We start from the raw sequence: 12,878 nt of genomic DNA on the forward strand, positions 1-12,878 counted from the left end.
CGACCTAATCACTTAAAGTATAACCTCTGTAAACTGAAAATTGTCTAAAGAGGAAAGAGAATAATGTGGGTTGGTAGTTAAAAATCTCATCTGAAGGTGGCGATCATTTCTTTTGTATTAATCTACCCACCTTTCTGACTTGGTACTTGGGATAGGGTAGTTCACCTAAGCGAACCACCATATATGACAACCGGAAGCGGACCACCGCGTAATGGAGGGGCCGTCTTGATGATCACAGTATCCCCTTCATCTGTTTACCCTGACTATCCGTAGTCGCTTCAAAACCTCACAGGAATCAAAGTATAAAGACAGAAAATATAAAAGAAAAATACCGTCTAGTTTTAGTGATTTACTGAAATTCAAAAATTACTACCTGCGGTGTTACAGTGCGATAAACTTCCCATTTTAAAGGCGTTTCGCTTTGTTTAAAACAAATAAGATTTTAAGTTTTAATGATCCTGTTTTAGAAGGCGAGCGAGCAGATACAAATTACCAGGGCCGATTTATAGCAGCCAGATCGCCTTTTCTAATTACCCCGCTATCACATTATCCCCCTCATTATTCAATAATTTCTTCCGATGAAGTTAGATTGAGAATTAGAATCGCTAATTGTCTTAATCATCCTAATTGATTAAATAACTCAACGCCAAAATTGGCCGCCCCTTCTGTGCTCAGATTGCAATGCTTTCGAATTCTGCCTTATGCTGGTATTTTGTAGGACAAAAATCCCGAAAACTTTGACCTTTTTTTAAATTAAATTTGCACGCGGAAGCCTTTCCCATGCAGGCATACACATTTCAAACTTAATTCCCTAAAATCATGTCCCTATTGCCCCTAATTCCCAACATTTTCCTCGTTTTCAGAGCATTATGTTCTGTGGTGGGCGCCATTGTTCTTTGACAAAAGAGTCTTGCTCCGCCGAAACTGTTCTGTCAGAGCGGCTTCAAAGACTTCCTTAAGAACGGCTAAAGATGTCGTAATTCTTCGGTAGTTAAAATTCGTAAATTTCCAAGGTTACCCCCTTGGCAACACTTTTGCAATATTTCATTAACTTGAGAAATGTACGTTTGTTTCCCAGACGAAATCTTGCGGCTAATTTTGGAGTCCTATTCTGGATTAGGGCGCGCTGGGTGAAAAATTCTCTGGTTTCTGATACAAGGTTTCCGTCACACGATCTTTCATTTGTCTACTTAAACGAATTAAATTGAAAAATCATGGATGTATTTAGAATTTCGCGCTTTTAAAGAAATCCCTATTAAATTAATTGAAATTTTGAGGGTTTCTCTGCACGTGGCGTCTTAATCGAACATATTTATAGCCATGAATAATGAAACAACAAGATTAAATAATTAAATATATCAATCAAGATTTAAGGCCACTACCTTTACGAAACAGCTTTAACTTTTAAAATGGGAAATGTAAAACAAGATAGATTATTTTGTAGAGTCTAAAAATTATTAACTTACTGTTAATGCTACATTTATCATCACCTGTTTCTCAGATACTGTTTCTCATTTGTCATATTGTTTCTTCTTTCCTATATTTAATCCCATTTGATATAAATGTATAGCAAATACTTTAATTGTATTTCCCGTCCATGCATTGTAAATACATTAATCTAATTTAGTATTCTGTAAACCAGTTTTTTTTTTTTGCGTCCATCAAACTTCGCGATTTCCATTTCAAAACAGGTGTGCAAAATTAACATTAATTGATTATAGAAATGAATAAATGACTGGACATTTCTCTGAATATAAATCGTATAGATAGTAATTTGCGGACATAACTTTTGCGAATATACTTGAATCGAAAAATTCGCGAAATTTAATCGCACGCAAAAGAAAGTTGTTTTACAGCAATGTTGTAATATACAGCTTTTAAAACATGGAATTTGCCATGAGATAGATTAATCAATGGCATGGTCACTTTTCCATCCTATTTCTGCCAAGATGCGGTAACTCTCATTAGGTTGATCATACTGTCAAGTCGGTGCAAGTGCGGATAACACGTCAATGTGTTGTGTAATATATACAGTATCTGCACAGATGACATCATTGGTAAGCTAATGTTATCATGTGAAGATATGTCATAGCTTCTTCAGACAATATCATGATGTATTTCAACGCGTACTATGAACTTCCGGTTGCTTAAAAGAATATTAAACAGTTATTTCATTATTGTTGAAACCCTTTTCCGCTGATAGTGGATCAGATGAATGTATACGTTATTACTGACCCTCTTTACTTTGGACAATATTGACACAAATAAATATAATGCTGTGACTCCGATGCCTGGTTGATGGTTCCAATCCCTGATGGTTCTCGGGTAGAATGATGTCATTGTTTGTCATGGTCGGGCCAGGTTGAGGTATATATATTGCTGCATACAAATTGAAATACTTTTTGAGATTTGGTTTTAGAAGTTTGTTGTCATTTAAATAGTTCTAGTCATTTTAAGTTTTGACCTGCTAAAACAAAATGAGGATATGTAAAGTTGTAAACTTAGTAGCAATACAAAATCAATTTCACTGTAAAAGATTCATGTTCGTGCTGCTGTTTTTGCATGTAATGAGAAGACAAAATGCCATTGTTGAAATGTGATTGAGATCACTGCCCGCTTTATGGCTATTTTTTACTACAGTGTGGTATAAATATCATCATTTTTTTGTCAATACTGAAACTGGTAACGTTCATTTTTATTTTAAAGGTTTAAATCTATACATTACAAGTCTTTTTAGGAAAATTGTTCAGTGAAGGATATAAAATACCTTCTTGTGTCCTTAGTATGACCATTAAAATTCATGTCAAATGGAATTGTAACATGATTTCAGACCCGAGTACATTGACTCAGGTACTACGTAGTCAGAGTTGCTTCTACGGAGAGCAAGAATGAATATGAACTCTCTATAAAACGAATTTCTGGTTGGTACATTGACTCAGGTACTACATAGTCAGAGTTGCTTCTACGGAGAGCAAGAATGAATATGAACTCTCTATAAAACGAATTTCTGGTTGGTACATTGACTCAGGTACTACATAGTCAGAGTTGCTTCTACGGAGAGCAAGAATGAATATGAACTCTCTATAAAGCGAATTTCTGACGAGTACATTGACTCAGGTACTACATAGTCAGAGTTGCTTCTACGGAGAGTAAAAACGAATATGAACTCTCTATAAAACGAATTTCTGATGAGTACATTGACTCAGGTACTACATAGTCCGAGTTGCTTCTACGGAGAGCAAGAATGAATATGAACTCTTTATAAAGCGAATTTCTGATGAGTACATTGACTCAGGTACTACATAGTCAGAGTTGCTTCTACGGAGAGCAAGAATGAATATGAACTCTTCATAAAGCGAATTTCTGATGAGTACTTTGACTCAGGTACTACATAGTCAGAGTTTCTTCTACGGAGAGCAAGAATGAATATGAACTCTCTATAAAGTGAATTTCTGACGAGTACATTGACTCAGGTACAACATAGTCAGAGTTGCTTCTACGGAGAGCAAAAGCGAATATGAACTCTCTATAAAGTGAATTTCTGACGAGTACATTGACTCAGGTACTACATAGTCAGAGTTACTTCTACGGAGAGCAAAAACGAATATGAACCCTCTTAAACGAATTTCTGATGAGTACATTGACTCAGGTACCACATAGTCAGAGTTGCTTCTACGGAGAGCAAAAACGAATATGAACTCTCTATAAAGTGAATTTCTGATGAGTACATTGACTAAGGTACTACATAGTCAGAGTTGCTTCTACGGAGAGCAAAAACGAATATGAACTCTCTCTCTGATGTTCTTGGAACGAAATGACTTTCTCTATGTATTGAAAATATCTAGCTGGAATATTTCTTACTGGAATAGCCATGCTTTATTTACAAAATTGTAACCACGGTTGAAATAAAAAAAATATGTATTCAGCAATGAGTAATCAACGAATTTTAAATGTTTCAAGACCAACGTTGCAAAACGATTCAATTTTTTTAATTTGCAGAGTTAATTTTTTTTAAATAGTTGAATTTTCAACAACAGTACATATGAGGATAATGCTATCGTTTTCATAACAGTGGGGTAATGATATGGATGCACAGGTGTATGCATTAACCTTGTTCAAACTCATTATATATTATGTTACATTTTTCATTGCAATGTTTCACCAGATCGTTATCCTAGTCTGTCTCAAGCCCGTGTTGAAAACGTAGGATGCAAATTCAGTCTCCAGTAGATGTTATAAGCTTAATTTTGACATCCAACCAACCAAACCCAACGTGTGTGTAGTTCTGGTAAAACACTTGGTGATTTGATGAAAGTATTTGAGATAATTTTGGTTTGTTTTGATTAGTTTAACCTCGTATTATTAGTCAGGGTCATTAAAGGATTACCAGCTTTAGGTGGTAAAGTTGGTGTACCCGGGAAAAATCAACGACCTGCAGTCAGTACCTGGCAACAGCGTTCACCACACATGGTATTCGAAGATATCACCAAGAGATGGAGGACTAGTGGTATTATATCGAGACATATCTTAACCATTGACCATCTGATGATAATTTATGTGTCTCTACCCAAGCTAACATAAAACATTAAATGCACATAAATATGTATTTATTATGGCTTAATATAAATGCAAAATCGATTTTTGAAAGGTGATGCATTGATGAGCTTGTGCATTCACATTTATTACTATGTTAATTATATATAGAGAAATCAATTAGCAAATGTAATTCACTAGCAACATATTTGTGTAGGTAAAATAAGTTTCATCAGAAATGTATGTACATTTACTACATGAATTTAAAAGGTACGAGCTCGAGGATTATGAGTGAAGTTTAGAGACCCTTATGCCATTAAACAATAATAATTCAATAATAATATATAATAATACAATAATGTTATATAATAAGTATCTTTGGGTAATGATGCATTCATTCCCTTGTATCATTCAAGAAAACACAAACACAAAATGAGGTTTTTGTAAAATATTTATTCAACAGTTGAAAAGACTAGATGTTGTCACAAGCTCAAAATGTTTTATTTACAACTTAATATGTTATAATATTCAATTAAAATCTTTAATCTGTGACTAGTTTTCCAACATAAGAAAAAGTTTAAATACAATATATATTTCATATTATACCACAATTCATATTTTTAAAAAATCCTCAAAATCTTCTTTTTTCAAGATAATGAGGAAAAACAAGAATTAATTAAAACAAAAAAGAGAGAAAAAATGAATTCAAGAAATATAAGGACAGAAAATACCTGTAAATTGATTCCCATAAAATATGACACGAGAAATGTTGAAAAAATGAAACACTGTTCATTAAAGATCTGAAAAAATTGTGTTTAGCCAATGAAAAATGCTCTTACGAAATCATTTGGAATAATTTTCCTGCAAACTACAGCAATTTCCATTGGCTAAGCTGGTGACAGAAGTTGGGAGGTTAGTATGAATAATGATTCAGGGGTAACAAAAATGTTTGACTGTCAAAGAAAATTGGTAGAAATATGAGCACCGACAAGGAGAAAAACCTGACCATGTCATTTTCAGTAGATATTACATGTACTTATGGCCAAGATATTGGATGCAGATTAGAATTATATATCCATGCTTCGGTAGAGAATATATTATAAGGCAGCAAATTTCCTTATTCTGGAACATATATGCAGATTGTACATTAATTCCTTGGGTCTGATTCAGCGATTATTTTTTATGCACTTCAAAAGATGGGCTTTTTATGATCCAAAGAAAATATTTTGGTCAATTTTTTTTTTGAAATTCTTCTTTTTATTCCTAAATGAATTACCAGAAAAATGAAAAAAAAATTGATATAATTCTTCCAAAAATTGGCTGAATTTGTCTTTGTTTGTTACAATTATTGAGTTTCAGCTAGTTATGTTTATTTGAAAAGAACTAAGGTCAATTGATAGGCATTCACACACATAGTGTATTTACTAACAGTCAATTGATGCAATTTATTTTGATATTTACAAAGAAATTATTTATTAATTCAAATTAATAGTTTTGACATTTAAATTAGCAATGCAATTTGACCGCACACATAATTTAAACATTATAATGATATATCATCTACATAAACTTGAGTAATCTGTCATATTATGGAACACAAAATAATGAGTCTCCTAATTCTATCTTAACTCTTTCACCCCTGAAATTTCATAATGGACTGGTCTTGTCTTTGATTTAGGAAAGTCCAAATGTGTCTTCAAAGGTGAATGAGTTAAAATGACATGATGGCATAATAGACAGAGATCAGAATGCACGGGTTTCAGCACAGGGACCTGGCACTTTCTAACCAACAATACTGTAATATATAATATATAAATACTGTTGGTTAGAAATTACATTAAATTTGTGTCAGGTCCCTCTGGGTTTCAGTATAGTAATGAATTTTACTACAGATATTTTTATCAGAGTTAGGAATGCAAATAATAATATTTTTTTCTCTAAAAGAGTAACAAATAGTGAAGGGGTATAATAGAATTAGAAAACAAGAAACATTGAATTACATGTTTAAGGTATATATTCCTCATCCCGATCTCATATGATATTGTACAGTTGAAGTTTCTTACCTCAAACTTAAATTACTATAATTTTCACCATCTTATTTTCCTGTCGATTAAAGTTTGTGTATTTCAAAATTTGTGAAAATCAATAATTACAAAAACGCCTGTAATTGAAATCACAGGTACAGGTGTTGTATTATAGTAAAATGTGAGATGAAGTCGTTGTGAAAATGCAAATCTTACTCATAATGAAAACTTGTTAGGCTACACCTCCAAATGGAAATCTGCAGGTGCAAAGATGGAAAATTAATTATATTTATGGTGTTTAACCCATTGACCCTTGAAGACACATTTAGATTCATCTAGTTCAAAGAGTGGAATAGTCCATTTCAGAATTTCAGGGGTGAATGCATTAATATAAAGTACTCCAGTGTTCTCAATAAATACATTAAACACTTTTATTTAACTAGAATATGTAAATAATTAACTCAAAACATTAACCAAGATCTCCCTAACATTTAGTTACTGCAAACCAACTCTTTTTGTGGCTGTCATCATCTTAAGAATTGTTCTAAACATCTGTTTAAAATTTCAAGTATCTTCTGCTTTCTTATTTGTTCTTTCTGTATATGCCAAAAATTCTTGTAATAATTATTGTCATAGTTATTTCTTTTGATAATGATGTACATGCATCTTTATTTGCCTTTAAATTTGCAAAATTGTAAATTTTATTCTGAATTCACTTTGACCACAAAATATTCGAAATTAAATTGCACACAAAAATTAGTTGGTCTACAGTAACAAGTTTGAATATTTTCATCAAATAATCATTATAGGCATCAACTAGAAAAAAGAAAATTCAAAACAAATTCATCAATACTATAACCATGTCAAATTCATCAATTCATCATTATATATATTACATAAACTGTTAATTTTAACCCCATACTTTCATGCTAATAATTGTCTTCTTCTATTAAGTATATTTTTTCAACAACATATAGAGTTATTATCAATTTGAAAAAAAAATTCTGGAATAATATACTAGTCACTTTAGCCGTTTTTCTTTCTCAGAAAGATTCATTTTTGTGGGACAATGCTATGATCGTGAACATATGATCTGCAAAAAAGACTGAATCATTATATATAAGGTCTCAAAAATATAAAACTGCTTGAATTATATTTTTGTGGATTTCAGTTAAATTTATGAAAGTTTTGACCTCAATTTTCTAAAATAATTATTTGGAAATTCCAAATTTTTCATCTAGTCCTATTTTGTTTTTCATAATGTAACATAATTATGTTAAAACATTTGACTTAAAGATTTTTTTCGAGAAATCGGGGCCTAGTTTAAAGAAGTGTCACCCTTTTAATGGTATCCGATTGTTCAACTTGAAATAAATTGGCAAAATTTAATGACATCACAGAAACAGTATAAAATATAAATATATATAATTATATGTACATTACTTATCTTATGTTATCTATAACCTCCTTTTTCAAAAATTAATTAACTCACAATAACCACAGTTAAACTGTTGAAGGAAACACCAAGTATATATTCCGTCGGCAGAAACAATCATTACTATATATGATAGACATAAATATATACATATTTTAAATAATATAATTATGATGACCATAGTAAGTACCCCATCTATTAAAAACATATTTTCCTTTCTATAACAATGAAAAAATCCTTTTTGGAGGAAGAAGGGAAAGGGGGGCATACTGTGCTAATTATTGGAATACAATTCTACACTTACCATCTTTACATTTCTTTCAAATCCAATTATTCATTAAAGTAGAATTTTTTTTTGTATTTGATAACAACTTTATAAAATTGTCTTTTTACTACAGCATTACTAAAATTTGAAGAAATTTGAGTTACTAAATTTTGTGTGTTCAATTATTAAATACAGAAATCATTTTGGCAAGTCATATTCCTATTTTAGTATTCATTCTACCGTATTTGACCCAATAAGTGCCCCCATCCCTATAAACGCTCCTCCCCTTTTTTAGGCTTCAATTCACTGTCTTTGTTTTCTAACTGATTTCTTTACAAATTAATTTATGGCTTACATTGTAGAATAATTCTTTAAAAGATTAGTTAGTCTAAATATTTTTCCATAAAGCATCCCCTTATTTACTTCATTTTGTAAGCACCCTGTGTGTTTCTTGGGTCCAATACGGTAATCTACTTATCAATAAATGAAGAAAATTATTATATAACAAGAGGTCTATTGGCAAGATCTGTAAATAATTAAAAATAAATATAATTTAGATATCTCATAATCATTAATGATTACAAAATATTAAACATATTGTTTACATAATTTATGAAAAACTGCCTTTGAATTGAGTGTTCATACCCCTGAATAATTATTTCCTTGTGAGCTCAACATGAGATATTATAGACAATCAATCACAGTTGAGTTAGTTTTGATTGACATCCGAGCACAACATATTCAACAAGACAGAACTGGAAATAGTGCATTAAAAATAAGATAAAACAGATATCACATACACATGCGCACTCATACAAATGGTTGGAATGCTTCTCTCCTGGAACTCCTTTCCAAACGATGTGGATATGCTCCTTGGAAACCAGTCGTTTCCTTGGCAACAATATACCTTTTCTTCAATGGAATTTTAATGCATAGCAAGTTGTCACCCTTTTCTGTCTAAAAATGTAAAAACAGAAAAAATTGTTGCTACAGCAATGATAGCAAAGGTGATCCAAATATGGGTAAGGATGCAAATTTCCATGGCAACAAGTATAATATAAGTACAATTCATAAATTTGTTGTTGCCATGGAAACCAATCGTCACCATGGCATCATCACTCTTTGAAGCTTTTTCTCTGATGGTTTAATAAAATCCCAAAGAATTCCCGCAAAATGTTTCACTTTCAGATCAAGTTCCATCTTCCACATCGTATAACAACGCGAGTCTCCATGGCAAACCATGGCATCAACATAGTGTACCTGATAGAGGAATACTGTACATGGTCCATACCACAACAAAATAGAACCCTGTGGGGGGATGGTTTTCTACAGGGAACTGGGACTAGGGCTGCCATAACCGCTTGAGAGATCGTCACTGAGGCTTTGGGTCTGTCTCTTAATCTGGGACAAAGCACTGTAGTTATAAGACATATTTGCAAATAACATTCTTTCCTCATAGTCATATTCACACAGTATTTTGTTTTCACACAGGTAGAACTTATCTCCAACACAGAACCTGTTAACAGAAAAAAACAAAACAAAAAACAATTAAGCATAGATTACAATATTCTGTCTTTGCATATTACAGAGTTAGCTCCCTTGTGGGTAGGTATCAATTGTTACATTATTATTTTATATTTACATTTTCACTGCAGTCCAACTATGTAACCTTACCAAGCGCAGTTGGCAGTCATATAGACAATGAACTTCAAGCGCTTATTATGACGTCATTATCATTGTGATGTCACAATTTTCGTGCCAGCGATCATGGAAGACGGCTGTTCAAATGGCTGTTCCATCCATGACGATAATGAATGATTAATTCATTATATATGCAAAATTCCTTGGGATTTCATCATAAAATTGTAACCAAATGTAAATATAAGCATTGAACGTCTTTCAGTTGGCATTCATAACCAAACTGGACAGAGGCAAATTCAACATGAAGCGCTAGCTATGAATGCCAACTTAAAGACGTTCAATGCTTAAGTGAGCGCAATTCACATCGTTTTCTCCGAAAAGTATTACATTACACTTGTAATCACATATGACTTAACAATTGATACCTACCCGCAAGGGCAGATAACTCTGTTATATGCAAATACTGAAAATCAAAGATAAAGTTAATAAACATTACACGTAATTAGAGAAAAACATTACATCTTATTCAATGAAAATAAACTTTTAAAGGAGATTCTGAAATTGTATATTTCTCAAACTTAATCTTGTAATTGAATCCTCAACTCATGTATAATGTAAGCAATATCCCCTGAAATTTCATAATGCACTGGTCTAGTCTTTGATATAGACAAGCCTAAATATGACTTCAGGGGTGAATGAGTTATTGACAGATACGGAGGTGAATAAACCCCAGAGTACCTGGAGAAAAGCAGTCATTGTCCGACAACTTCCCAACATGGAATTTGAACTCGTTACACAGAGGTGGTAATATGTCAGGACATCTTTATTAAGAATTTGAGTCTAAACTCATAAGGATGCTACATATAAACTAGTTTCGATATTGACCTCCAGTGTGAGACTTATAACCGACAGTTTTTAGAGACTAATGATTATCCATTGTGAGACAGTATATGACGTGATTATTTATGACAATGTCCTACTGGACAAATGGTCACTCAGACACCTAAATGACCTCGTAGAGTCAAGCTCTTCAAGAAGCTTGTCTAAGACTCCGTAAGACATTAACGTTTTTCAAAGAGGTTTCAGGAGTATGGATCTGTAGGGTTGTGCTGACAGCTATGGTTTAGTAACAAGCATTATATACACACTGCCGCTAACAAGATTGTGAAGTTATGAAAACCTTAATTCCATAGACTGAAGACTGAGATGTGATTGAGTGGCTATGAACAAAAGCTAATGATATTCCACGCCGATGACGCCCCACGTTTTTGTTCCATAATTACATAACATTGTCCAGGGTCCAGTCTCTGGGGCCCACTTATCATCACCACAGACAATCGGCTCGTAAACAAGACACAATGGTCACTTGTAGAACAGGCATGAAATTACTTGGTTGTGTTTCCGCTACCAAACCGATTGACAAGTAATTTTCACGTCTCCTGCCCCAGAAATATATGTCTTCGTGATCTTCATGTGTCTACTAGGTCCTGACAGGCAACACATATATTTTGTACTCTAAAATGTGTTTAATTATCTATCAAATTTAGACCCATTACCAGGTAAGTAACGAACTAGCTAACAACAAAATATCTATCCACTGGATTCCGAGAATAATTTGGTATCTTTGTTTTAACTCATTAACCCCTGAAAATTCATAATGTACTTGTCTAGTCTTTGATTAAGAAGAGTCTAAATGTGTCTTCAGGGGTGAATGAGTTTAATGGCCTATTTTCATTGTCTCTTGCCTATAGATGTTTCCATTTCCTTAATGTTGACCTATTTTGAGCAATTGTGAAATTAAAAGTTAATTTAATTGTGATTCCAATTAGTGAACAGTTTTTTTTACATTTTTTTTATACCTATGTGCCCCTGTGATTATTTTACCTGTACCTCCTCCCCTTTATACCTGTTAATTCCACACCTGTGATTATTTTACCTGTACCTCCTCCCCTTTATACCTGTTAATTCCACACCTGTGATTATTTTACCTGTACCTCCTCCCCTTTATACCTGTTTATTCCACACCTGTGATTATTTTACCTGTACCTCCTCCCCTTTATACCTGTTTATTCCACACCTGTGATTATTTTACCTGTACCTCCTCCCCTTTATACCTGTTAATTCCACACCTGTGATTATTTTACCTATACCTCCTCCCCTTTATACCTTTTAATTCCACACCTGTGATTATTTTCCTTGTACCTGTGATTATTTTACCTGTACCTCCTCCCCTTTATACCTGTTTATTCCACACCTGTGATTATTTTACCTGTACCTCCTCCCCTTTATACCTGTGTTATTCCACACCTGTGATTATTTTACCTGTACCTCCTCCCCTTTATACCTGTTAATTCCACACCTGTGATTATTTTACCTGTACCTCCTCCCCTTTATACCTGTTAATTCCACACCTGTGATTATTTTACCTGTACCTCCTCCCCTTTATACCTGTTTATTCCACACCTGTGATTATTTTACCTGTACCTCCTCCCCTTTATACCTGTTTCATTCCACACCTGTGATTATTTTACCTGTACCTCCTCCACTTTATACCTGCATGTTCATTCCACACCTGTGATTATTTTACCTGTACCTCCTCCCCTTTATACCTGTTAATTCCACACCTGTGATTATTTTACCTGTACCTCCTCCCCTTATACCTGTTTATTCACACCTGTGATTATTTTACCTGTACCTCCTCCCCTTTATACCTGTTATTCCACACCTGTGATTATTTTACCTGTACCTCCTCCCCTTTATACCTGTTTATTCCACACCTGTGATTATTTTACCTGTACCTCCTCCCCTTTATACCTGTTTATTCCACACCTGTGATTATTTTACCTGTACCTCCTCCCCTTTATCACACCTGTGATTATATCTCCACATTCCACACCTGTGATTATTTTACCTGTACCTCCTCCCCTTTATACCTGTTATTCCACACCTGTGATTATTTTACCTGTACCTCCTCCCCTTT

At 33.3% G+C, this 12,878-nt stretch overlaps 1 protein-coding gene across 2 annotated transcripts in view; it reads right to left on the minus strand.

The window, feature by feature from the left end:
- Nucleotides 1-4,966: 4,966 nt before the first annotated feature.
- LOC138330227 (LIM domain only protein 3-like) overlaps nt 4,967-12,878 on the minus strand; it is a 170,032-nt gene continuing 162,120 nt past the window's right edge. For both annotated transcript variants that reach the window (XM_069277692.1, XM_069277691.1), the window contains exon 6: nt 4,967-9,773. In XM_069277692.1, coding sequence (XP_069133793.1) covers nt 9,584-9,773 — 190 coding nt within the window. In that variant the 3' untranslated portion in view covers nt 4,967-9,583. The remainder of the gene's footprint in view (nt 9,774-12,878) is intronic.

This window comes from Argopecten irradians, chromosome 8, assembly GCF_041381155.1.
Source record: "Argopecten irradians isolate NY chromosome 8, Ai_NY, whole genome shotgun sequence".
Lineage (NCBI taxonomy): Eukaryota > Metazoa > Mollusca > Bivalvia > Pectinida > Pectinidae > Argopecten > Argopecten irradians.